The sequence below is a fragment of the Zootoca vivipara genome, chromosome 13 (assembly GCF_965207765.1).
Source record: "Zootoca vivipara chromosome 13, rZooViv2.hap1.1, whole genome shotgun sequence".
NCBI lineage: Eukaryota > Metazoa > Chordata > Lepidosauria > Squamata > Lacertidae > Zootoca > Zootoca vivipara.
The window spans coordinates 52893001-52920499 of record NC_142596.1 but is presented as its reverse complement, the minus strand read 5'-3'; the positions used below and the strand labels follow the sequence as shown (position 1 = coordinate 52920499).

At 49.9% G+C, this 27499-nt stretch overlaps 1 protein-coding gene across 3 annotated transcripts in view; it reads left to right on the top strand.

The window, feature by feature from the left end:
• The window catches only part of RNF216 (ring finger protein 216), an 82158-nt gene extending 56182 nt beyond the window's left edge, over window positions 1-25976 (top strand). For all 3 annotated transcript variants that reach the window (XM_035130584.3, XM_035130582.3, XM_088657451.1), the window contains 4 exons: window positions 7341-7438; window positions 10948-11170; window positions 18608-18677; window positions 20104-25976. In XM_035130584.3, the coding sequence (XP_034986475.1) occupies window positions 7341-7438; window positions 10948-11170; window positions 18608-18677; window positions 20104-20429 (717 nt within the window). In that variant the 3' untranslated portion in view covers window positions 20430-25976. The remainder of the gene's footprint in view (window positions 1-7340; window positions 7439-10947; window positions 11171-18607; window positions 18678-20103) is intronic.
• The last annotated feature ends 1523 nt before the right edge of the window (window positions 25977-27499 follow it).

The following is a 27499-nucleotide window of genomic DNA, read 5'->3' as shown; positions in this document are numbered from 1 at the left end:
AGCAAAAGCAAATATGGGTTCATAGGTCTTTGTCTGCCAGTAACACCAGCTTTCTGGTCCCTGGAAATATCCCCTTATATGGCGAAATGTGGAAGTGGGATTCTGGGGTGGCAACAAAGCTGGGGAAATGAAGGGTGGCGGGGTGAGGGCTTAGAGAGAGACAGGGCATGCACCCTAGAAGAACCAAAACCTCCTTCCTTGGAGGTTTTGAAGCAGAGGATGAATGGCCACCTGTCATGGGTGCCTCAGTTGAGATTCCTGCATTGCAGGGGGGTGGGACTAGATGACCCCAGGGGAAAACTTCCAACTCTGCAGTTCTAGGTGGTAGTTTTCGCAGAGCATGCTGGAAAGGTTGAGGCTGTCTTGCTTCCCCCACCTGCATGTTTCCTATCGGAGGTGGAGGGGGCTGAAGAGTTCATAGCTGGTCATCTGGTGAGTTTGTGGTGAAAGTGACGTTTGCAGTGGGAAGCTTCCTGTTTTGCAACCCAGCCCTGGAGCCTTGCTGTGCTCTTTCTCCACAGAAGGCCCTTGAAAGCTGGGTGAGATGATGCTCACTGTCGCCTCGCGTCCCAGCCATGAGCTCAGTGTTAGAAACTGATAGGAAAGCTAGCAACTAAATGGCACCTTAAACGTGGGTTATGGGAGCAGCAACAGAATGACAAGAATACAAAGCTGAAAATGAATGAACTGCAGCTAAAATATTATGTTCATTTGTCACATGGTCTAGTCCTCCCCCTGCCTGCCCCCCTAATATTCTGAAGAGAGTCTTCAGAGAGTAGCTGGAAGTGGAGAGGCAGAAAAAGGTCCTCCTTTCCTTCCACTCTGAAGTTTTGACATGAAATCTTAGGTGCAGTACTGTGCCCAGAGCTCAGAAACTGCTTGTGCTAATGAAAGTACCTGTCGCCATAATGCGCCTAGAACAATGGGAATGTCAAACACTGCATGAGCTTGTGACTTTGTGAATCCTCCTGCCCATCTCAAAATTAAAAATGGGTTGTTAACCACTGTATCCTTGCCAGCCTCTCCTGAGGCTTAAACACTTAAAATGCACACAACGTTTTCCAGGCACTTTACGTATACAGTCGTACCTTGGATCACGAATGCCTTGCTACGCGGACGTTTTGGCTCCCGAACGCCACAAACCTGGAAGTGAGTGTTCCAATTTGCAAACAATCTTTGGAGCCCGAACGTCCGACGGGGCTTCCTGCAGCCAATCAGAAGCTGCACTTTTGTTTCTGAACATTTTGGAAGTCGAACAAACTTCCGGATCGGATTCCGTTCGACTTCCAAGGTGTGACTTTATTAAAAGAAGGCAGCTCATGGCTGCTGGCTCACAGTTAAATAGGCACAGCAGAGAAGGAAAAAGGAATGGGGAGGGAAGAGGAAGGCAAGCATTGGAGCAGCTGTTCTTGCACTGGTTGATGGATGGGGTCAGGATGTGGACTCCAGTGCTGTGATGGTTGTGTGTGTGTGCCGTGGCCCCTTGGCCTTCTGGTCAGTGGAAGAGACCACTTTAGCTCTGCTGGTTCAGTTCTCAGAAGATGGCACCTTGTCGTGTTTTCTGCAGTATGAAACACAGTGGGGGCAGATAGAGAGGAGACCATCTACATGGAGTAGATCAGCCGTCCCCAACTTGGTTTTCTCTGGATGTTTTGGAGCACACCTTCCATCAGACCCTGTTGGGTTTCCTGAAACTTATTTGGGAGTTTCTGCAAGTGGGACAATGCTTCCTTCCCTGAGATACCAGTTTCCCAGAATTCTCTCCTGTGGCTCTTAAGCTTGCACCGTTGGTGTAGCTGCAGGAGGTCTAGACTTTGGAGACTTTGCATGAGCCCACTTGTGTCTGATTAGCGGTATTTACTTTGGCTCAGGGAGGCTCTGAGCTGCTGCAAGCTTGAGATGTCCTCGGGCGATAGTCGTGGCATCCGTGTGCTCCCAGTATCAAGTGACTAGAATCGCAACTCTGGCTTCCTGCCCCCTGCGCAGGCCCCGTGTATGCTAATTTAGCAGTGTGAGGTCACAGCTATATTTATCTCGGCTATATAAGTCTAACCAAATAACCTGAACTGCCTGAAGAGTCACAAACCAAGCCCCGGGTATATACCGAGCGAAACCAAGCAGGCTGCGACCTTTTGTGGCTTGTTGACTAAAATAATATTGTCATAGTTCTCTGTGTCTGGATGACATCCAGGTTAGGTTACTGCATTATATGCTGCTCTCCGAGCCTGCTTGGAAACTTGTAGCTTGTCCAGGATAGGTCCCCGCAATTGTGATCCTATCACACCAGTTGAATTGGCACCCTGGCTTTCTTCCAAAGCTGTTAACCATGGTTTCCTGGTTTGGATAAAGCAGGGAACCGTAGTTTATGCAAAAACCTTGCAAAATGGGCCTGTGTTTGTGCAGCCAAAAGGCCCATCTGTATCTCCGCTGAGCCAAGAGATGATAACCGAAACACGCCTGTTGTGTTGCATGTCACTGGCATAAACTGCTTGAAGATCACTGGTGTTTGGTGTGCTCACCAGTGTTAGGGAGGGCACCATTCTAACAGGGGCTTGTGCCTGCGTAGGGCTGGTGGCAGGAACAATGGTCAGCCTGGATAGCTCAGCTGATGAGAGCCTGGTGTTGATAACGCCAAGGTTGCAGGTTCAATCCCCGTATGGGGCAGCTGCATATTCCTGCCATGCAGAGGATTGGACTAGAGGATCCCCAGGGTCTCTCCCAATTCTTCAATTCTATGATTCTAAGAATTGCCAACCTAGGGAGATGTCAAAGAGATCTCCTGGGTGCCCCAGGTGCGAAACTCAAATGCAGTTTTTTCAAATATTTATCTGCTGCCTTTCGCAGTAAACCTTTTTGTAATGGTGTTGTTGCGGCTACTCTCCCTGCTGGTCTTTAAAGGTTTTATTGTGCATAGTATTTACAGTGCAGAGATAGCAGAAAACATGACCTCCTAGTCACTTGCAGTATCCGCGAGTGGACGTTTCCTGTTGCGTGACCAGCATAAGAGTTTGGGCACCCCGAAACACCTCCTCCCGACCTTATGTTTAGTGGCGCGCCTTAATTCGGGTGCCGGAAGGGGCTGCCTGTTCCCCTCCTCCTCTTGGTCAGGGTGGTCCAACATCACTGAGCCTTGCCGCCTCCATACCGCTACCTTCCTCATTCCCCCTCCTGACCCACTGCTGCTGCTCTCACTGGGCGAGGAGCTGGTCAAAAGGATGGGGGGAGGTTCCCTGTAGGAAGGTCCTCTGACACTTTTAAAGGCAGCTTACAATAGAACACAGAAATGCAATGAAAAATTTGTTGTTGTTTAGTCGTTTAGTTGTGTCCGCCTCTTCTCAACCCCATGGTCGACTCCTGTCTTGCACTGCCTCCCGCAGTTTGGTCAGACTCATGTCGGTAGCTTCGAGAACACTGTCCAACCATCTCGTCCTCTGTCGTCCCCTTCTCCTAGTGCCCTCAATCTTTCCCAACATCAGGGTCTTTTCCAAGGAGTCTTCTCTTCTCATGAGGTGGCCAAAGTCTTGGAGCCTCAGCTTCAGGATCTGTCCTTCCAGTGAGCACTCAGGGCTGATTTCCTTCAGAATGGATAGGTTTGATCTTCTTGCAGTCCATGGGACTCTCAAGAGTCTCCTCCAGCACCATAATTCAAAAGCATCCATTCTTTGGCGATCAGCCTTCTTTATGGTCCAGCTCTCACTTCCATACATCACTACTGGGAAAACCATAGCTTTAACTATACGGACCTTTGTCGGCAAGGTGATGTGTCTGCGAAGCAGGCACCTTTTGATTTCGTGACTGCTGTCACCATCTGCAGTGATCATGGAGCCCAATAAAGTAAAATCTCTCAACTGCCTCCATTTCTTCCCCTTCTAATTGCCAGGAGGTGATGGGACCAGTGGCCATGATCTTAGTTTTTTTGATGTTGAGCTTCAGACCATATTTTGCGCTCTCCTCTTTCACCCTCATTAAAATGTTCTTTAATTCCTCCTGTACCTTTAAAATAATGAGGAGGCCGGCTACTAATAAAGCAAGCAGCTCACCCAAAATTACTGAAATATTATCAAAGCTGACCTCCAGAGCAGAATGGCAGGTGGGGAGAGCCTCCCCAGAGGGCTGCCTGCTTTGCCCTTTATGAGCCAGTTTGGGTGAAAGGTGGTGGCAGCAACAAGGTGTGTTTGGGGTGGGGATTGCCAGTGGCTAAGCAAAAGCCGACCATTATGGGATGGCACCCGCTGCAGTCACCACTTGCAAAGGCCCCCAACATAATTTAGAGGACTCTTAGAGGAACTCCTACTAGCTTGGTGGAATATTCCTTTTGTGTTAACTCACTTCAGCCTAATCCTGCCCATGTCTGCTCAGAAGTGAACCCTGTTGAGTTCAGTGTGGTTTCCTGCCTGGTGAGTGGGGTTAGGGTTGCAGTGCCCATGGGAGCCCTGAGTTCTGGGACTGGATTATACCTCACTCCCTTATCTGTTTAGCAGCTTGCCTTCTAAAGACAGGTTTGCATAAGCAGCAGCGCAGTCCCACCCCCCATACTGAGCTGAGTGGGCTCCATAGAGATTTCTTTCCCTGTGTTTCGACTGCCTTCCCTTTGCAGGGTGTTTGGCAGTGCCAGAAAGCCTTGCCTTATTCTTGTGCAAGGAGAGCAGAGATACAGGACTTGAAGCAACACAAATCTTGCCAGTAGCTTCACTTTTCACAGAGCAAGGCTGACTGCGTGTGTGATTCTGTCGCTCCAGCCTCCTTTGTTCTTGGACCAGGTGACTTTTCCTTTGCAGGGCAAATACATACGTACCTTGAGATCTCACAGTGTTTTAAGTGACTAGCTGGCCCAATAAATGCTCTTGTCTCCCTTCCAAATGCTGTGAGATTTGCAATAATCTCCCAGTATCCTTGGCTTGCTCTGAGCTGCGTTTTGCATAATCCCCATGGATTACCAGGAGGTGGAAGCCAGGCCTCTTCCTGCTTCGCATCAACCAGCTACAGTTTCCCAAAGCGCTTAGCAATGCTAAGGAGGGCTGGCTGCCATGTCCCTTGGCTCAGCAGCTGTTGACACCAGGTCTCCTCTTTAGAGACTGAGCACCTTGATGGCTGGGGCAGACTTGCTGCTGCTCCTGTGCAAAGGCCCCTGGCGGGCGCTGCTTCCAACCACTAGGCGGCACTGTCTGCTGATGGATGAGCTCCTGCTTGGAACAGCTGCACTTTATTAAAAAGGAGGAGGCAGCTTTGCATTTTTTCAAGGAACTTTGAATGCAAATAGCTCCCCTCCGCCTTTAGAGAAAATTGGAAGATTAGGGAGAATGATGTGTGAGGGCTCCTTCTCCCTTCCTCCGAAAGTGAGTGGATCAAAATGCATTTTTAAAGGAACGCTTAGCTGGCATTCTGCTTTGCACCGTAGCTGTGGAAACCATATTAGATATCCAGCATGTTTAGGGGGATGGGCTGGGAGCAGAGCGGGGGAATGAGACAGAGAGGAAAGAAGAAGAAGAAGACGTCTTGTGCTTCTGTAAAAATCTCAGAACAGAATCATGTTCAGTTTCATAAAAGTGCACACACACAGTCTATGGGGCTGATCCAATGTGTTTTGGGGTGCTTGCAGTGGAAAAATCCAAGTTACCCCCTTCCAGACACAGATCAAACATGGGATTCCCAAAGCAATTTCATCTGCCCTGCAACCCTATGTGTGGAGTTCTCCTCCTCCTCCTCCTCCTCCTCCTCCTCCTCCTCCTCCTCCTCCTCCTCCTTCCCTCATGAGGGAAAGCATCATGTTTTCAGAAGTTGCGACAGATGAGGGCCTGCTGTTCTTGATGCCGTGCAGCTGTTCCTATGCTTTGAAGCCCCTCACAGCTCAGTGGCGCTGACTGATAAGAGTCCCCCACCTGGCCCAGCTCAGCAAATGTTCCATTGCGATCCTACCTTTTCCTGCAAAGCGCTGAGGGTGGCATGCCTGGTTCTCCCCTCCCCCTCCTCACAACAACCCTTTGAAGGAGAGAGCGACTAGCCTGGCTTCATGGATGAGTGGAGATTTGAACCCTAGCTGCTCAGGTCCTGGCCCAGCCCTCTAACCACTGCACCACACTTCCCCTTGTACTGCTTCTGTCCATTCCCACAAGGCTTTTGTGGGCGAGTTCTTCAGGACCATGCTGAGCTCAGCCATCCAGGTTCAGGAGCATTAAGTGCCGGCAGCCCCGAAAACCCCACAGTATGGCTCTCTCAGGGCCCTCTCACAAATGACAAAAACCATCTTGCGGTGCCGAGTCCTGCCATTGTCTCTCCTGCAGCCACCTGGGGAGGCCTTGTGGTTCAAGTTAGCACGTTGGCTGGGAAACCAGCCTCTCATTTCCACGTGGGTTTGTTCATTAAGGCTGCCTCCCCACCCGCCTGCCCCCTGCTCTGGAACAGCAAGCAGCCCTTTTCCATAGCCCACCAAACCGATGCAAACCTCTGGGTGGGCGGACTTGATTCTGCACGAGGAGCCCACAGGTGGCAAAGGAGGGGCCCAAAGATCTGGCTGTGTGTGGCAGGGTCCGGTCCCCCCCCAATCCACAGATGGGGATGGGGGGAGCCTTTTTGGCCCAGCAGGTCAGAGCTTTCTCTTCCCCCACCGACCTGCCATGGGGGCAAGGCAGGCAGGGACTAAGCAGCACCAGCTGCTGCTGGTGGGGAGCTCAGCCATGTTTTCTGCAGGAACTGGGTGCACGAGAAAGGTTGGCCTGGGTGTGGATTTGGGGAAAGTGCCTGGTGGGCCAAATGGGGAGGCCTGGATGGCCAAATTCACCTCGTGGGCTGGAGGTTCTCCGTCCCTGCCGTACAGGCAAAACCCTTCCAAGGCACAAGGGGAGGGTGGAGAAATACACGGGTGGAGCTGAAACGCAGATTGAGTGCCCTTCATGCTTTCTCCAATTGCGGCTGATGCCCAGCGTCTAAAGGGCTGCCATGTGAACCGATTCTGTCTTCAGATGTCCTTGCCGGTGCCCCTGCCTTTGGAGGGAAATTGGGTCATCACCAAGGATTGAGCCTTCTCAGTGGTGGCACCCTCTTTGTGCAATTATCCCCCTAGAGAGGCCCCTATGGCATTGAGTCTAGTGTCATCCTGGTACCCGGGGAAGACAGGTGTGTTTATCAGTGTTTTCGATCTATTTAATGGTGCCGGCCTCTGTACTCAGTGCCTCTCTCTCTCTCTCTCTCTCCCCCCCCCCAGCATTCCTTTTGTGTTTTGTATTTCTGTGTTGCCTGCAAAATGCCTGCAGCACAGCTTATTTGTCTGGTTGCCTTTTTAAAAAAATGCTCATTATCTCTGGTGTCTTCCTGCTGCTTAATGTGGTGATCTCACTCTCCAGGAAACCTGCAGGAAATGCCAGGGCCTCTGGAAGGAGCATATGAACCTCACCTGTGAGCAGCTGGCCGAGAAGGATGACATAAAATACCGAACATCTATGTAAGTAACTTTGTGAAGGTGGGGTGGGTGGGTGGGGGGAGAACCAGGAAGACTCCCCCCCTCTCCAGTTTCTTATTTAAGCCAGTCCAGAAAGTACCTGCTACTGAGCCTCCTTGGCAAGAGGGCCTTTGTGCTTCAGGATATATCCTAGAATCGTAGAATGGTGGAGTTGGAAGGGACCCCCAGGGTCATCTAATCCAACCCCCTACAATCCAGGAATCTCTGCTAAAGCATCCATGACAGGTGGCCATCCAACCTCTGCTTAGAAACCTCCAAGGAAGGAGAGTCCACCACCTCCCGAGGAAGACCGTCCCACTGTGGAGCAGCTCTTACTGTGCTTTGTGATATTGAGCTGAAATCTCCTTTCTTGTAACTTGAAGCCATGTGTTCGAGTCTTGCACTCCAGAGCAGGAGAAAACAAGCTTGCTCCATCTTCCACGTGACAGCCCTTGAGATCTTTGAAGATGGCTGTCCTGTCTTGCCGAAGAATTGATGCTTTTGAATTATGGTGCTGGAGGAGACTCTTGAGAGTCCCATGGACTGCAAGAAGATCAAACCTATCCATTCTGAAGGAAATCAGCCCTGAGTGCTCACTGGAAGGACAGATCCTGAAGCTGAGGCTCCAAGACTTTGGCCACCTCATGAGAAGAGAAGACTCCCTGGAAAAGACCCTGATGTTGGGAAAGATGGAGGGCACTAGGAGAAGGGGACGACAGAGGACAAGATGGTTGGACAGTGTTCTCGAAGCTTCGAACATGAGTCTGACCAAACTGCGGGAGGCTGTGGAAGACAGGAGTGCCTGGCGTGCTCTGGTCCATGGGGTCACGAAGAGTCGGACACGACTAAACGACTAAACAACAACAACATCCTGTCTCCTCTCAGCCTTCTCTTTTCCAGGCTAAACATGCTGAACTCCCTCGAGGTATCTACTTTTATGCCTTCTGAAAGAGCAAACCTCTGGGGCCAGGACAGTCAGGGGAGAGCTGCTTTGCATATATAGTTTATTATCCTTGAGCAGCTGAAATTCTACTCTTGTTGCAGACAATAAAACGTCCCGTTTGAGTCTTGGGAAGGGGAAGCACAGCTGGAGTTCAGGCCCTGCTTCCTGCTCTGCTTGGCGCTTCCTCCTGGGAGGATAAGAGGGAGCAGCCCAGAAAACAGGGAGCAGAGTCTGCCGCTGGCTGCTTTACTCTCTGCCCTAAGGGCAAGCACAGTTCCCAAAGAGGACTTTGAAATGGGGAAACTGGGAAATAAAAGAAGCGATGAAAAGACAGTGTTGCATCCTGCAGCCATCTAGCACAGCGCATTACGGTTGCAGCAACAGGCAGGAAAATCATTGAGAGAGCTGCCAAGACCCTCAGTGATTTTCAAGTGGTCTGGGGGTGTGGGAGTTTGGAGCCACCAAACTAAGACAGGGGTGTGAGAGGCTCTTGGCAGAGACCTAGGAATAGCAGGATGGGGTTCACCTCATTCAGTCACATGATGCAGACCTAGAATCATCATCTTGAAGTGAAGGTCAGTCTGGTCAGCGCCTGGACAGGACTGCAGAGCCTCCCTGTGCTGTCTTGAGTCTTCTTCTTCTTTGGCGATCCCTCGTAGCTGAGTAAGATTGTCTTCCATAAACACGTTTTTTACAATGAGTCCGTAAGTGACTGCAGAGGCCAATTCTGGATCCACATGTCCTTCCACAGTGGGGACATCAGTTTCCGGAGGCAGGAGTTGATCACGGTGAGGGTTTGCCAAGCGTGCCTTCCTCTTAGCACGTTCCTCCCTTGCGTCCTGAGTTCGAGTGTCTTCAAAGTCCATGACACCTTTGGGAAAGGCTGTTCCCCAGCTGGAGCACTTGCAGGCCAGTGTTTCCCAGTTGTCAGTGTTTATACTACTTTTTTTAGACTCTTGAGAGAGTCTTTAAACCTCTTTTGTTGACCACCAGCATTACGGCTTTCCATTTTTTAAGTTCGGAATAGAGCAGTGGCTGTCTTGAGCCCCCTATTGAGAGGGGCACAAGGTATAAAATGTAATATTTGTCCGTTGGGAGGGAATAGTCTGCAGTTGAAAGCGTGCGATGTAAACTCAGGATTTTCAGAAAGCATCCTGGGCTGTGTTGTGGGAAGGAAAACAAAATGTAGGTGCTCTGTTATATAACTTGTAAATATCAGCAGAAGCAGAGAGTGATTAAAGCTCTGGTGCAATGCTTTAACTTGCGTGGGGAAAGCTTAAAACTATTGTCAGGCCCTAAACATCTTCTGTTTGAAGACCAGAATAGTTAGCAATCCTTTTGTAGCATCTCTGTAACCAAAGCAACAGGCTCTGATTTATAAAAGGTGTCAAGCAACAGTGCAGTTTGCATTTCCTGTTTCTTTCATAGCCTCAGCTATATATTTTCTGTTTGTCAGAGGTGAAGATCTGTGTGTGCTTTGACTCCGGGGGTTAAATTATTTCTGCATTAACGTTTAGCTCCCCCACCTCTTTGACTCTCTGGGAAACCAGATTTAAGCCTGCAGAATGCTAGCATGCAATGAACCTCCTTTCACTTAATTTGTCTCCAACTCATCATAAGGTAATTCTAAACAGACAGCCACAAAGACCTCCTTGGAAACAGCATGGGAGGGGTGGGTTTCATACCCCCCCTTCCTGGGAAAGAGCCTGTTTGGGATAGCAGGGTGCTATTGAAATGGTTGCTAAAGAATTGGGGGGGGGGTGTTCATCTATGTGGAGACCCTGGAGGCAAGAGTGTGACACCCAGGCCCATAGATCTCTCATCAACCATAGAACAAGAGCACTCACTAACACACATCTAAACAAATACATGAATAATTATATTATTGTGATTTGATATGTAATACTTTGGGCTGTCACCATTTGAAGAAATGTTAGCTGATGAAGTCTGGAGCAATGAACGATGCAATTCTCTACATGCCTGCTCAGAATTCATTGGGATTTAGTGTGTGTCAGATTGCAGCCTAAGTCTGCAAACTTTGCATCTGACCAAACATCATAGCTTTGAAGGGTGGGAAGCTTTCTTCTTAGAGGTGTGTGTGTGTGTGTGTGTGTGTGTGTGTGTGTGTGTGTGTGTGTGTCTGTCTGTCTGTCTGTCTGTCTGTCTGTCTGTCTGTCTGTCTGTCTGTCTGTCTGTCTCAGCAGCCACCTTCTCTCCTGCATGACGGTGACGGGAAACACCTCATCTGAAATGACACCTGCCATCTTCTGTTTATAAGAAAATCCTTATTTAAAAATTGTGTGCAGTGGATGAAGTGTGCTCCAGCCCACCAAACACAAAAGTTGATGCCATAATTCATTAAGGATATTGGCAAGCTGGAGCATGTGCAGAGGAGGGCGACCAAGACGATCAAGGGTCTGGAAAGCAAGCCTTATGAGGAATGGTTGAAGGAGCCTGGGAAAGAGGAGACTGAAAGGAGATACCGATGGCCGTCTTCAGATATCTAACGGGCTGCCACATTGTTTTCTTCTGTGTGTTTTTTAACCCTTTCCCAATTGCCTCATTGCAGAGAAGAGAAGATGACAGCGGCTCGCATCAGAAAGTGCCACAAGTGCGCCACCGGCCTGATAAAATCCGAAGGCTGCAACCGCATGTCGTGCCGCTGTGGCGCCCAGATGTGCTACCTCTGCCGAGCCGCCATTAATGGGTACGACCACTTCTGCCAACACCCCCGATCCCCAGGGGCCCCTTGTCAAGACTGTGCAAAGTGCTCCCTCTGGACAGACCCCACGGTAAGTGACTCCAATGGACGCAAGTGGCTCCGCTTCCCCGACTGCTCTCCTGCGCAGATTCGGGAGCGGAGCATTCTGGCCGCAGCTTAAAGTAAAATCACATGTGATCTCTGGCCCTCTCCTTTGGATGTGCCGTGCTGTCGCCTCCAAGGCGGAGGTTCCTGTGGCAATTATGATATGCAAAAAGTCAGAGTGACGGCTTGATTTTATTATCCGGCTTCTAGCTTAATAACCAGTGAACATTTAAATTCACCTGCATGCTTCCATCTCTTGGTACTGGCGCCCTCTTTGAGACTGCATTGCAAGCATGAGAGAACTTGCAATTTAAGAAACGTATCATAGGATCATTGTTGGAAGGAGAGGCCATCTTAACACCTTCCTTTTCCTGCTGCAGTGATGTGTTGGAACCAAAGTAGCCTCTGAGAACAAGCAGAGTCCACCTCCTGGCTCAGCATCCCAGCACATCACCCATTCATTGATTAAAGCGGCAAGTTTTCTAACTCTTCATAGAGCTCTTTAGTTTTTGTGCCATAGAACCCCAATGGATGATGAAGGGTTCTGGAGAGAGTTGTCTGGGCCACACTCTGTTTGCAGAGAGGGCTGTCCCAGGCCTGCTGGAACTCCCAGGCCTGAATCCAGAGTTACCCGTCTGCCTTCCTGCTAAGACAATCTATTTCACTGTTTTGGACATGGCCAAAGACCAATGACCACGGCCAGCATAGCCAGGCACCTGCCAAGGACCCACTTCCCAGCAGGGGCTCACTGGCAAGCATCCCTGTCCCTGCCCCCCCCCCTGCAGTGAGAGTCTCCGAGTGAGGCAAGATTCGTGGTTGGTGTCCTACCCATAAGCCCCAGCAGAGCCTGGGGGCAGCACTACGAGGTTCCTCCTCACCTCTGGGAGAGGCCTGCTCTGTGCAAGCTCTTGACCCCTTTTTGCGACCCACTAGAGTTTGTGTGCTTCATTCATTCATTTATTGAATTTATATACCCCCCTATACTGAAGGCCACCACCCTCCCACTGCTCCCTAAGACTCACCCCCCAACAGCCTAAGGTTCTGTCATCTTGTCTCTCATTGCTTCTCCCTTTTCATACCTCTTCTGGTTCTGGGAGACTGGGGGAGGGAGGAAGCAGGTAGTAGCAGGAGGGAGATCTCCCTGGCTTCTTCAGCATCTCTGCCTCATCTCTGCCTCAGCCCCTCTGCTTCCGTCTTTGATTCTGGACTTCTCTCTGCCCCAGCCTCTCCCAGCTCACTAAGCCCTGCTGCCTCTTCAGCTTCCAACACCTCCTTCTCCCAGTCTGCTCCCTCTTCTCCCTCTGGCCACTCAACACCATCATTTCATTTATTGAATTTATATACCCCTCTATACCCAGAGGTCTCAGGGCAGTTCACAAAAAAGATAATAGTATATAAAATAAAAACAAAAACAATTATCCAGTAGTGCCCCCCCCCAAAAGCAACATTTTAAAAGGGCGTAAGATGTAAATTGGATCAACCAAAGGCCTGGTTAAAAAGGAACATTTTTTGCCTGGCGCCGAAAGGTGTGTAATGAAGGCGCCAGGCAAACTTCCCTGGGGAGAGCATTCCACAGACGGGGAGCCACCGCAGAGAAGGCCCCGTTCTCGTGTTGCCACCCTCCCGACCTCTCTTCCACAAGCACCTTCCTTCTTCCTTGTCTCTCTCACTGTGGCACAATGTCCAAGGCACAGCAAGAAGGCTTCCAGTGCCCTGCACAAGAGTCCACGGAGCCACACGCCACTTAAGCCAGCTCCTTTCCCAAAGAGGCTTGCCTCGCCTTCAGCTCCATAGGTTGTGGTCAGTGTCCATGCTGGTTCTCAGCCATGAGCAAGCTGCCTGTGCCTCCGCGTAGGAGCTCTTCCTTCTACAGGGGCTTCCTCCCCCCTTCCCACCCGCCCTGCTTGCTGACTCCCTTCCAGCCCCGTACTCTCTCCCTCCTCCTGCCTCGCCTCTTGTTACTCAAGTGCTCCCTGACTAAGCTGGGAATGATTTGAAAGGAGCTCGTCTCCCTCCCTTCCCTCTCCTGGAAATGTCTGCTTCATGAAACCATTTCGGAGCTTATTGGGAACGGCTGTGGCTGCACTTGCATGAAAAAGGAAGCCCTTTTATTAATATTTCTTCAAAAATGTGTGTGTGTGTGGTTGCATTGCAAATGGAGAAACCAGCTCCCAGTAACTCTTTTTAAAATGCCAAAAGAATATTTCTCCACCCTGAAATAATTAGCCAGTCTTTCCCTCCCCCCCCCCATCTTTTGGTGAGGTTGCTGGTTGCTGCACTGGACAAAAATCCTCTATAGAAATATTCTGTGATTGCATTTTTTATTTTATTTTTTGAACTCTGTGCTGGTTGATAATGTCTCCTTCCTGTCTGGCCCTTTTCCCCTTTCCTAACACTCCACGTTTTCTTTCGCTTAGCTGTGCTCTTGCTGTGGGTAGACGCACGCCTGGAACTACTGAAGCAGGGAAACAAAAATAGATGTGTTTTGTTTCCCTTCCACTCCAGCGGAAACGAGTGCAGGGATCCAGCAGCATGCACACAATTTCCTGCAAGGGGGGGCACATCCCATGCCCCACCCTCTGGGATGAGCTTTGAGGGGGGGGTAGCAGCACCCTAGCTCTGAGAAGAGGCCAGCCCTCGTGACACCACCAAGACACCGACCACATCCCTCACTCCAGTAGTTTACTCTACCTAGTTGGTTAAAAGGGGATGATCAATAGAATGGTGATAATGCATTTCGGTGAACAGATTATATAACCGATTTAAAGGGATCTTTAAGTAGCATAAAGCCATTGAAGCGGTGAAGAAGGTAAAAGCAGAATAAAGCACAAGTTCTAAAACCAATAAAATGGTTTCCGTGAGCTCTAAAAACAATACGACCATATTTACAAATTCTAAAAACGATAAAACATTTCCATCAGCTGTGCAGCTGTTCCGTAAATGGAGGGAGGGGAGGCTGACTCGGCAGTCACTATTCCTTCCATTTTCATTGTGGGCAACACTTAATGACATCTCAGCAGACAGACACTTGCTAAATGAAATTCCCGTTGCTTAGGAGCAGGGCTATTGTGCTCTGGGCAGCGGCCTGCTTTACCTATAGCTGGCAACACCAGAATAAACTACGCAGCATTAGCACACACATGCAGATTTGCTGGATTTGCATGATTTATGCAAGGTGCAGAGTCCCTCCTTTTCTCTCGGCAAGGGCTGGATTGGGTTTAACTCTGTGCAGAATGTTAATCGTTGGTGCAGCTTCTCTGCATGGTCCCTGTTGCGTTTGCAGTGCATAAAGAACAGGAAGACCCAAAGAACATATAGAGGAAATGAAGATAACAGTTAAGCCCAAAAGTGTAATGCATTTGTGTGTGTGATATCAGAAGATAGAACACAGGTTGAAAAATCTCTTTCAGTCTATTAGCCTTTCCAATCCTGCCCACTGAATTCAGCGTTCTTGGGGAAAGCAATTGCAGCCCACCCCTGAGGAAATTTACCCATAACCTTCATGTCCATAACTGGCTGTTGGAAGTTATTTCTCCTATTTTTGCTGGTAGAGTGTTAGCAGTAAGCACAACTTGTTATTTATGGCGTAAATTATACGAAATGTTCAAACAGTGTGCTGCAATAAATATACACTTAACCAGTGTGAGAATGGAATATTTTGCTCAGATTCCCAGGGCAAAGCAGAATAAACACCACTTGAGTATAGTAAACATGAGCTTTTGCTAGCCATGTTCTTTGAATACAATACAGTACTATTTTCATATTTTTGAGTCTTGTTTATGCACCGCTATCTTGGGACCCAATTATATTTTGGCACACTCAGGCAGAGGCAATTTACAGGGGGAAGAAAACTTGTGTGAATTGTTAAGTTGCCGTTTCTGGGCTGGGATGAAGCTCTGCCAGGAACGCCGTCCTTCATTCTGCATCCTCAGCAGGCAGAAACATTGGCATTTTCACTTTGCCCCCTTTATATATGTCAGGTGTTAATACTGCCATGTGTGCAGCTGCTTTGCTCCTTTGTCCCTTCCCAGGCTTTCCCCAATTCCTCTTTAAAGTATGCAAATCCATATTGTGCATTAATCACGTGCCAAAAGAACGAACAGCTGAGCAGGAAAGTGTGCGATGTGAAGTGAAAACATGCCCTGAAAACTGGCACCTTTCAGCAGCATTTGGGCAGAGGTGTAGCAGTTTGCAGAATTAAGAAATGAGCTGGGGAGGTGCAGACTTTGCCTCCGTGCTGCTGCTCAAACAAACTGACGGCCTGGTCACTTTTTCTTACCCCTTGGAGATCCTCTCAGGCAGAACATGGCAAGATCACATTGCTTGCCCAAGCTCTCTTGCTGTTTTTTTTGGGGGGGGGGACCTGTCGTGAGCAAATCCACAAGCTTCCAGGAAAACCATACAGTGCAGCTGCATCTGGGGATTCTCCCCATGGTGGCTTCAGTGGGGAGCTGACAGGGTTTCTCTCCTCTCCGCCCCCCCCCCCCCGCCCCAGCTGAGCATGCAGCTGGCTCCCAGTCACACCTGCGAAATCCCAGGTGACTTGCTCTGCGCTGTTCCTGCAGAACCTGACACGACGCAGGCCTCCTACCTGTCACCACTAAGGAATTCAAAGTGGCAGGTCAGGGGCAGCAGGGAGCCACACGGTTTATCCTCACAAAAATCTTTCTAGGGCTTGTAGTCAGTCAGATCCAGCAAGGCTTATCCTACTCTGATGGGGGGGGGGATTTGAGGAAAGCAGCTGCTTGGCTCTGCACTCTCTCTCTCTCTCTCTCTCTCTCTCTCTCTCTCTCTCTCTCTGTGTGTGTGTGTGTGTGTGTGTGTGAGAGAGAGAGAGAGAGAGAGAGAGAGAGAGAGAGAGAGAGAGAGAGAGAGAGAGAGAGAGAGAAATGTCCTGTGTTGTTGTTCTTCCAGTGGTACTGATGGGATTAATTCCATAGTGGCACCAACATTGGTCTGTTGAAACAACAACAACATCAAAAATAATGCCGTTTTCTGTGGCGCCCCTGCCATACAAAAACAACACAGCCAAAGGCCCTGAAGAAGGAAGAGCTCTGGTCTGTGCAGGGCTCAGATATTTCACAAGCACAGGAATTGGCGATTTTGCTGCCCTCTTGTTCTCAGCTTTTGCCGTGTTGGCTTCTAGTCGGAGAAAAAAAAATCTCTTCCCTTTAAATACCAAACTTGATTACAGTTCTCAGCTGGGATTAGTGCCTCAGGGGCACCTTCTCACATCCAGGATCAGGCCACGTGCCCCAAAGTGGGAAAGTTCGCCACCTACCCACTTGTAAAGCAGATGCGCGGTACGACTGGATCAGGTGCTGGGTCAGAGTCGTGACTGCAAAGGCTTTCCTCGAGTGGCTATCCACTAAGAACGATCCACAGGGTCTCTTGTTTTGGGAAGCCTTTTGAGGCAACCTGCTGACTCAGGAAAGAAATTGGAGTGAGGGCTCCAGCCTTGCTGGACAGAAGTCTTCTCCTCGCTGGTGGGATGCTGAGCTCCCCGCTCCAGAAAGCAGAACAGGGGAACTTGGCAGTTTCGAGATGTGCTGGGCTTCACCAGATTCAAATCTGGGAGCTGGCAGGCCTCCTGCATCCATCCATCCATCCATCCATCCATCCATCCATCCATCCATCCATGTGTTATGCAAAGACAGCACATTTTGCAGGAGTGTCCCAGGGCGCTCTCCAAATCCAAAGCGTTTTCCACATTGGACGGGGGTGGAATACAGGAAGAGATTAAAAGAGGGAAATGAAAACAAGCTGTGCTGAAGTTCTTTGCATCTTGCAAGGCAGCCAGACTCTCTCTCCAACTAGTTCTACATCTCTTTCTCACTTTCTTTCCCCCTGATCCTATGCCCTGCATAAATTTTTAAGATGCAACTTTGGGCATGCTTCCAAAATTGAGGTTTTTTTGAGAACTTTGGAATGTGGGGACATGCAGAGGGGGGAGGTAGAGGAATGGAAAGAAAGGAGAACTGAGTAAGGACGGCCCTGTTTTGGAGAGAGCGTACGGTCTAGGCTGGCAAGCAGTGTTGGCGATTGTGGCCGGTCCTATCTTTGGACAGAGTGAGGGTGGGGACTCTTTGTTTCCTGCCTGCCTGCCTGCTTGGGTTAATCCCCTTCTCCCAGCCTATGTCGTAGGCATTGCAGATGGGAGACGCCCCTGCCCAGGAGGCTGAGCAAGCAGGCAGAGAAATTCGGTGTGGCAGGAGCAGGGGCAGCAGACAACGTCACAGTGAATTGTTGTCGCTTGTCTTCCCTTCCCCCACTGCCCTGCTCACAGTTGTGAAGAATATTCCTACATTATGAATGGTCCATGTCACCATTAAAAAAAAGAGGATGGAAGAGGCCAACATAGATGTGGAATGTCCCTAGATCAAGTGACTTTTCTTCTTTTAAGTTCTTTACCTAGCTCAGAGAATCCATCACAGTCAGTCCATCATTTGAAAAATGAGACTTTCAAGCCGTCTTGTCCCAAAATGGCAACTAGACATTCCATTTTGGCGACTGCAACCTTGGACTAAGGAGCCTTTTGGTGCCTGGCTTATAGACCTGAGTTTCTAGCTCTGCTCCTATTGAACCTCTTATCTGATTATTCAAGGCCTGCCTCCTCCTCCTCCTCCATGGCAGGCAGCCCAGCTGTGGGGCTCGCTGGACCTGGAGCTGGAGCTGCCCCCTAACCATTTCACGCTTGGGTGCCATTTAAAGGATTAGCGTGGCTCCAGCTGCTCCTTGGCAGGGCTGGGGGGAGGAGCCGCTTGTTGCCATCTGCTTCGTCAGTCTTGCAAGCTTTGCGGCAGGATCAGTGTTCTGCCTGTAAGCGGCTTAGTCACGCTCCACGGTGTGGGTGAGGATTCGTGCAAGCGCACAGCAAGTTGTCAGCAGCGTGGCCGTGCACCTGCTGCTTGGCCCCACCCCCACCCCACCCCTCAGTTTCAAATGCAGTCCAAGATGTCAGTGAAGATGTTCAGCTGCCCATCTGCACTGGAGACACGTCCGCCCGAACCTCTCTTTTTCGTGGCAGCCTGGGCTTACAGCGACCCGGCTGGCTGAAACGGTGCTGAGTTTCCACAGGAAGTGGTTATTCGCTGCTTACCAAATTCAGATTCCTGCACAGCCCTTTTCTTCCAATAAGGCTCCTCAAAGTGTCCAGGGTGATCTCAAGAACCAGATGTGGTCACCGAGCAAGATGTCTAATAATAGCCGGGGGAAATATATAAACAGCAACACACTATTGCAGAATAAATGTGTGCAAAATCGGCAGAAGTCTCTCGGGTTTGCATAATTTTACACGGTTTGCAGAATTCAGATTTTCTCACTGCAGATTCCGGCACAGAAATTCAATTTTCCTTCTTCGTTTGTTTGGGCGTTGAGAGAAAACAGCCTCGCTGACGCTTTTGTTTGTTTCTGTCATTTCTAGGAGGATGATGAGAAGATAATCCAGGAGATTCAGAAGGAAGCTGAAGAGGAGCAAAAGAGGAAAAATGGAGGTGGGTGGTGCCTCCCCCTCCCCCCTTAACAGGCAGAGCTAGATGGGGGTCCCTTGAGAATGAAGCAGCCCCAATTGCAAAAGGCCTTTTCCTCCTAAGTCCCATGATTACCCACAAAATACACACTTGTCTGCCTATTGGTTGATCTTGCAAACTTTAAATGAAAATGAGCTGGTAGTGTTTGCACAATTCAGCATCCTAGGGATATTCTGTAGCCTCAAGGGGTGTGTAGTCATCATCATCATCATCATCATCATCATCATCATCATCATTTATACTGCCCTTCATCTGAGGATCACAGAGCAGTTTCAAGTATAGAAACACAAGAATACATAACACAATAACCCCCAGAGATAACCTCAGCTGCACTGCCTGAGTTTTGGCAGGCAGCTTTCAGCCAGGCCTGTGTACATGGCATGCAGGCCTTCTGCAGAAAAAGCAGAGTATTACAACCACCGTGGGGTTTTAGCTGAAGGTTACATTTGGAGAAAAGGAGTGAGAAAGGGGAATTCCAATGGCAAGTGCAGTGGTACTTTGGTTTACAACCGGAGGTCCGTTTGTAAACCAAAACAGGTTGTGACCCAAGGCGTGTGTTCACCAATGGGGCCTCCCCAAAAAATTTGTTCATAATCCAAAAAAGAGAGAGTTGAAATCCAAAAAAAGGTTGCAAACCGGGACACACACTTCCGGGTTTGACGTGTTTATAATCCAAAACATATGCAAACCAAGGTACCACTGTAATAAGTTTGAGTACGTTTGCTGTTCACCAAAATTACTTTTTAAAAAATTATATATGTGACATAGGGGGAAAATATATACTGTATGTGTGTGTGTGCATGTGTGTGTGTGTGTATATTTATATATATATAAGTTGGCTCATTACACGAGTTGATTGACTAAGATTGATTGACTAAGGCATCCCCAAACTTCGGCCCTCCAGATGTTTTGGCCTACAACTCCCATGATCCCTAGCTAACAGGACCAGTGGTCATGGATAATGGGAATTGTAGTCCAAAACATCTGGAGGGCCGAAGTTTGGGGATGCCTGCCGTAGACCTAAAGCAGGAAGCCTGGAAGTTGCCTCCATCTCTTATAGCAGCGGTATTAGAAAATGGAGAATATCTTGCATTTTAAAAGTTCTGTAGGATTTATACAGTTTTAAATCTGCTGCTCAGTTAAACATTGCACTTTTTAGCTAACTCGGAAAGGTTTTTCCAAACGGATTTCAATCTGAGCCAGCCTGGTTCTCCCCCAGCAGCTGCCGGACCCCTCGATCTTTCTGACCTCCATTGGCCCAGGAGCCCATATACACCTGGAGGACTCAGGCTGGCCCTCCCCTGCCCCCATCGCTTTAAAGGTTGAAGCTGATCTGCTGCTTCTGCTGTTTCCCTGCCCTCCATGTCATTGTCTTTCTTTCCTCCTCTAGAAAACAGTTTCAAGCGGATTGGGCCCCCGGCAGAGAAGCCTGCGGAGAAAATCCCACGGATCGAAGCCATCCCAAGGCCGGTCCCACAGAACCTTCACCACCAAATGCCCCCGTACCCGTTTGTGCACCCTGCCTACCCGCTGAACATGCCCCCCGTCCGCCCGCTCTACAACAACATTGGCCACATCAACATGGGACCCATCCCTGCCCCTTACGTGCCCCCCCTGCCCAACATGCGGGTGAACTACGACTTCCCCCAGGTGAACCTGCCGCTGGAACACAACCTCCCCATGCACTTTGGCCCGCAGCCACGGCACCGGTTCTGACCCGACTCAGGGCGGCGCCAGGACCTTGGGAAGTCTCTGCAGGGAAAGTCCACACACTGGCTGACGCAGCCCACCCCTCCCTCTCTCCTCCACTTTTCCAGTAAACGGCAAGCGCTGGACACACTCCTGGGCACCCCTCCGGTCTTCTCATCCAACATGGCAAGATAAGCGCCTTCGCTGCCCAGTCTCTGTTGCAGGAAGTGGAAGGGAAGGGAGGCTTGCCCTGGCGCCCTTTTGCTTCCGCCGCTCGTCTAGGAAGGAGGTTCTCTGCTCAGTGAGGGGGTGCAGGGGGGCCTGTTTGGCAAGAGGCAACAACGACTTGGACCCACGTGCCAAAAACACAGTTTCTCTTGCCTGCCCAAACGGTGCTAAGAGCGGAAAGAATTGGGTGGGAGCTTCAGCTCTGGCCGGCTACAGATCTTGACCGGTTTGGTTGACGGGCAAATTCAACCATTGATGGGAACCACCGAGGCAAGAAGAAGTTGGCAGATGCGTGAAACATCAGATTGGCAGCTTCTGTGGCCCTCAGGTCAGGATGAAACCCCAGCAGAGCTCTTCCCACCACAACCATGTTGTGCCTTTGGCACAGGAGTCAGACGGGTTGCAGCTAACTAAGTCCTACTCAAGAGTAGACCCGTTTAAACCAGTGAGCCTAAGTTGGCTGTGTCCATGAAGTTCAGTGGCTCCACTCTGAGCAGGACCAGCCTTGGCTGCAACCCAGCCTTCCCCAACTCCGTCTGTTGGTGGGTCGGGCTTTTCCAAGAGATACTGGAGGCCTCTGATTCTTCCGAGGTGCCAAACTGAGGACTTGCTGTCACTCAGCACAGCTCAATGTAAGGTGAGACCACATCTCTTTAAAATGGACGCGGCTTCTGTGGCTGGAACAGTTCTTAAGTGTGTGAGCCAAACCTCTGGCACAGGGGCCTCTGACTTAGCAGTGGTGTGGGTTTTGGGTGCGTCGCCCCTACGACTGCTTCCTTCTGGGCTTTGCAAAGCCTTGTGGGTTGAATCCTGGTACAGCTGCAGGGAGGGCGATGGGGGTGGTGACAGGTCTGCAGTCCTTGGAAGGAAACGGAGCGTCGGTTGGCTTCGCAGGTGAGCCTCTGCCGCATGTTGGGAGTACCTGCTGGCGGACTTGTCTAGTTGTGGTCCGAAGCACTCTTGGGCATCTTGCAGGCTTGGAGGTTTCCTTACAAGTCAAGGAATCCCCCCTGTGCACTTGCAAGGCATTTCCAGCTCCTAGCCTCCGGAGGACCACCATGGATTCCCCACCCTTGGCTTAAGGGCTGTTTTGTACCAACGCCGGCAAGTGCACAGCCGGTTGCAGCCTGTCCTTCAAAGGCTCCCATGTGCCTGAGCACTTCTGTGGAGTGAACTGACCCTCCACATGACTTGCGGAACTCCAGAGCTCTGCAGTCCTGCCTCTGCACCAAGGAGGGGTCTCTGCTGCCAGATACGGACCGCTTCTCGCAAAACGGCACGCCAGGTCCACCCACGCTGTAAGGCTTCTGTGTGGCGAGCGCTGCAGGAGTGAGCGCAGGATCACATCCTGTCCGCCTGACGTAACGCCACCCATTTGAAACAGTTTCCCCCCGCAGAGCTATGAACATGGATGCTCTCATTTGCTAGGATTATGAGCAACTGCTTTGGAAAGATAGCTGCCTCCAACTCCCCCTCTCACAAAAAAATAAACCCAAGAGTTCCCAACCACCCTTTTGCTTAATGATAAGAACATTTAGCATTTACTCTTTGAAATTCTGGGTCTGTTTTCCTTTTAGAAGTATTACAATATAGCATCTTTGGGGTGGAATGAGGGCGTGGAACCAGTTCTGAGTTGGACTCTTCTCTCCCCCGACCTTCCCTTTTGACCTTTGTAGTCCTGGGACTATGGGCCACAGACAAAGCCAAATACGGCAGCTTCCCCCCCCCATTCCCTCTCTTCATGTGTTGGCCCCCCTCCCCCTTGAATGGAAGGGTGTTTGTGGATTTGGGAGCTCCCTGTGGATTTGGGAGCTCCACCAGGGCTCTGAAAACGGGCAAACCTTAAACCCTGAGAGACAAGCCAAACAATTCTCCCACTAGCCGCGGGGATGCCGTTGCCTCCTGCCCTCCCCTCTTCCTTTGCAATACGCACCCGAGCACCACCACCTGTTTATTTGGAAACTGATCTGTTTCAGTCCCTCCCACTCATTTAATTTGGTGCTCTCCTGGACTGCAACGCCAGTCTCACCTGATCATTTGCCAGGCTGGCTGGGGGCCTGAGTCTGCAACATCTGGAGGGCACCAGGTTGGGAATGGCTGAGGGACTGTATAGCAAAAGGCACCATTATGAAACAATGACTCTCTTGCTGCAGAGAGAGAACATCTTCCTGTAGGACAGTTGTGCAGGGAGGGAAGGTGTGTGAGCTGCGGGTGAATCTGGCAATACCTGCATTTCAAGTTTGTTCCATGTAACCTGTTGGCTTAAAAGTTTCATTGCGTTAACTGTTCCATGTTCACCGTAGTTTAAAATCACGCTGTTCGTCGACACTGCTGCTCCTGTTCAGTGATTCTTAAAAGGTGTCACGATGCAGCTGGCCAAGTGCTCCTCGGTTGGTTTTTCTTCAGGTTTTGACATTAGCACCTTAACTTTAAAACAAAATATTAGCCCCTCTTGTATCACAGCTGTAGACAGAGAGGAGGCCTGTGGGTGCCATCCTGCGGTTTAATTGATAAGAGAAGCTGCTTCTGCATCGCTCCCCATTTGTCCATTGACACTGCCTTTCCAGGATTGCTTCTGCCGTTTGCATGTGGTGCCCAAGGACTCTGTTGCAGAGAAAGCCCAGCAGCACCGAATCTTTCCCCAGTCTCTTTGACTACCCTTCCATGGGTCTCGCTGGGAGGAGAAGCTCCTGTGCACTCAGAGCTCTGGGCCAGATCCACTTTCTATGCAGCAGGCACAATTTCCCTGGGGAGGCAGCGTCCCCCAGGTTGCAAATGAAGCGCGGGTGGCATTCCTGCCCCCGCCGGCCCATTCATGTGCACACGGACAGTTGGGCCGGCACATCCTGATGGGGGTAAGGACCTTGCATCCCTTTTCCTCTTGGGGAATTCTGGTGCGCTCACAGTGGTGGCGTTGGCCGTGCAGAGTGCGGGGCTGCCCAGAGAGGCCAGCACTTGGAGGCAAAGCTCAACTTCTGGCAAGGAGCTTGACGTTTTTGCCAGCCTAGGCTGAAGAATCGCCCTGGCACGTGCCAAGAGCCCTGGGTGCCTCTACCAAGATGCTTAGAGCCTTCCTAGCGCTGAGCAGATCCTTGCGCACCAAAAGCGTTTCCCTATTGTTGGGCTGCTGTGCTCTCTTCCCTTTGCTTTGACCAGCTCACATGGAGTTTATCATTGGTTATCTCTAAACCGTAGCATTTTGGAAGGTCTTTGTGGATGTTTGTACTTGAGTGAAGGTAGCTGGGAGCAGGCAGAGGGGCAGTTAAATCCGGCTGCTGTTGCCTTAGTACGACCGGAGACCTTTCATTGCAGTTTTCTGGACCCCTGAGGCCCTTGGCCTTTCCCCATCTTCCCATTTTCTGTGCTGACTCTAGTTCGTAGCCTCCATTCATTCCAGGCTGCTTCCTGTAGAGATTGAGACTTGGGTGTCCTGTTAGCCAGAGACTGGAAGCTCAGCTGTTGCTGTTCTTGATATCCAGTGGATTTCAAAAGCCATTTAGCATGGATGGGATGGCCTATTCCTCCACCCCCCCATCTCCACTTGGTGCCCCTTTTAATGAGGTTTTTTTGTTTTTGTTTTTTGACGGGTCTTCCTCTTTGCATAGACAGAATACTGAAGAAAGATACTCACCCTGGTGGTGGCCTTGGTAGACTGACTGGCCCCTTAGCCTCTGTGTCCCATCATTCTAGTGCTCTGAGTAAAATAATTCTTTAATTGGGGATAATCCACCTCTCTCGGGAAATTGAGGCATTTTCACTCAAAGGAGGGTGCTTTTTTACCGCATCTGAAACTAAAACACTCTTTCCTCATTCTTTGCCCACCCACGTGCAGTGGAGAGAACCTCTTGGGGTCCATACGGACTTTAAAAATGATGATTTTTGGCCTTGCTCATTTTGATGTGTAAGCCTGAAGCAAAGACCTCCTTAGCCTTTGATCATGAACAGAGATGCCCGGGTCCAGCTCCTGGCACTTCTTGAACAGCCTTGTTCAATTGCCTCCCCCCCCCCTCCAGTGGAAGGGTGCCCTTTAGCATTTTGCCTTTCTCTTTGCAACTTCTTGTTTGTAGTTGCACAACTTCAATGAGCCACCCCATCTCTTGAAGCGGATTTTGGTCCTCGATCACGTCCCGTGTTAAGAACACCACGTCGGGGAGAAAGGGCAGCCATCTGCAGGGAAGAGGCCCACAGGTGGCAAGGATTTCCTTTCTTGCAGGTATTCCAGGATGAATCTTAACTTCGGCTATATGTTGATTGCCTTTTCCAAGTTTCGCACAGGGAGAGCATCACCTCTTTGCGAGGGGCTTTCTGAACTTTGGCCAAGGAAACTTTGCCAAACCTGTGTGTCTGACATGGGAGAGCATGGCCCCCACGCCACTGTGACGTAGCGTGAAGGCCGGCTTCTCACTGCGGTGGTTTCCTTCTGCCCAGGCCGCACCACCTGCGCATGCAGCACGGCCTCTCATGACAGAACACTTCTCTGCTCTTTTTTTTAAAAAAAATCCTTCCACGCATAAAACTAGCAAGCTCAAGGATTCTAGCCTGCCCACTCCCCCCTGCCATGTTGTTTTCCAGCATAGGGGGATTTTTTTGATTTTTTAAAGTACCCTGAAGAGGTCCAGCCTGGAAAAAACCGCCTCACTGCGAGCTAGGACCGTTTAGCATGGGTAACATTGAAGTCCCTCGAGCTTGAGCCAGGCTTCCTGGACAGGGCGCCCTCCAGTTGTTCTGCACTACAACTCCCATCAGCCCCAGCTAGTACAGCTGTGAGGAGTACCCAATATGGCCCTCCTTGCTGGGAGTTGCAGTGCAAAACATCTGGCTGGACAGCAGTTAGCAAAGGCTGCTGTTGACATGCCCCTGTGTGCTCCAGGTTATTATGATCTCTTCTTTTGTATTTGCATTTTCCTTTGTGACTTTTTTTAATTTAAAAAAAATCATCTCTCTTTACGGGTAGACACAGGGAAGTGTGTATTTTGTACACCCCAAGCTTGACATTTTAACAGGTACTTTCTATTCTCAAATTTGCAGTGTCACATTTAACTTGCCTTAAAAGGTGGAGAGAGAAATCTAGTATTTGCACTTAGCAAAAAGAAAAAAGAAAGAAAAGAAATGGAAAAAAAGAGAGCAAACGCTATTGAGGGAAAATTGTGCATGTCCTGCAACTTTGTATAACAATAGCTTAAAAATGAATAAGTGGTTTGTTTATTAATAAAGAAAGGAAAAAAGAATATTTTTTTCTTTACCTTCTGGTAGGAAACCGTTCTAATATTCTGTGTGTAAAAAGTTTCTGTATTATATTGTAATTTGAATTTTTTGTAATTAAAACAACAACCTTGTGCACTCTCAGTTGGGTGGTTCTTTCTTTTCCCCCCAACCTGGTTTCCTCTACACCTTTTGTTGTTCGTGGTTATAGGTGGCAAAACATCTGAATAGCTGCTGCAAGAGCAAGACTCTGGGCAAAGTGGGCCATCGGTCTGATCCAAGAAACTTCCTGTGAAATCCTGTCGCTTCTTATACAGGAAATGTTCTGGGTTATTTTTGTCCTGATTTCCTCTTGCCATGACCCCTCCGGAGAGCAGCAATGCTGTAGTGGAACAAACTAAAGGAGAAATCGGCCATGGACGCGCTATCGTTGTGCCAATAACGTGTCGCAGAAGATACCCATAATATAACCATAATAACCAGGGCGTTTGCAGAGTAGAGTTCTGTCGATTTCACCTCTAAACACCAGTCCTAAAGCCCCAACTCCCAGCACTGAAATCTCCCCTTTTGCAGAGTAATTGCATGTGGATGCAATCCATGTCATCATTTGGAGGGTTAGATTATTCTTTCCTGAAGGCAAATCTCTCCCCGCCCCGCCCCCACACCACATGGGGAATTCTGATGCATCCTCCTTTGCAAGAATTGGAGAGGGCAGGGGATCTGCTCACTCGCCTTGGTTTGCCAATCTAGGGTAAAGAGCAATAGGTTGCAACGCCTTTCCTTCCCCGAGGAAAGAGAGATCTGCCCCCATTAAAGGGATATGCAGCTGTGTGTGTGGATGAGTGACAGGCACATCCAGCAAGATTAGCTCAAAGGGCAGGAACAACCCCCCCCCTTGCCTTCAACTCTTTGACAGCCTGATCCCCTGTATAAAAAGACTGGAGAAAGCTTATTTCAGGGTCTCGCCTCCATCAGCCCCGTTTTGATTTCCTTGAGCGTCTCTGCCTTATTCCCACCTTTCGAACCAACAAAACCCACCTCTTCTCCCCTGAAGCCGGGCCTCTGACGTGCCTGTGACAGGCGATGGGGGCGGCAGGGGCTAAGGGTCTGTGCAAGGGAGCTGCTAGGAAGCAAGACCCCCAGCTTACCAGGCTTGTTCAAATAAGCAAAGTGAGAGTTGCAAATAGATCTGCGTTATCAGAAGAAACTCGCTGATGAATTTTCACGGGGACTTTTGTGTTTAATTGGCAAATTGATTTGGAGATGGACAAATGGGACAGCTCTGTTGCTCCTTCCTCTGAACAGGGGTGGCACACATCTCCCCACCCCCTCCCCACCATCCTGGCATGTCAGTTTTAGCCTGATCTGTCGGTGGCTGGAGCATTTTCTTTGTGTGGAGAAAGGCCTGCCTGGGCCCAAGCAGGGCTGGGGGTGGGGGGGCTGTCTTCTTTCTCTCTTTCTGCCTTTCTCTCCCTGACCTCTTCAAATAAAGGGGGTGGGGGAGGTGAAGGGAAAAGAGGAGGGAGGACAAGCCAAGTCCCCCCCCCCGCTGCTATTCAGAGCCAAAGTGTCCCCCTCCTTCCTTCCTTGCAGCATCAAAGTGTCAGGCGGCCCCTCTCCATGGTCGGAGACCCTTCCCGTCTTCAAGAGAACAGGGGCAGAGTTCA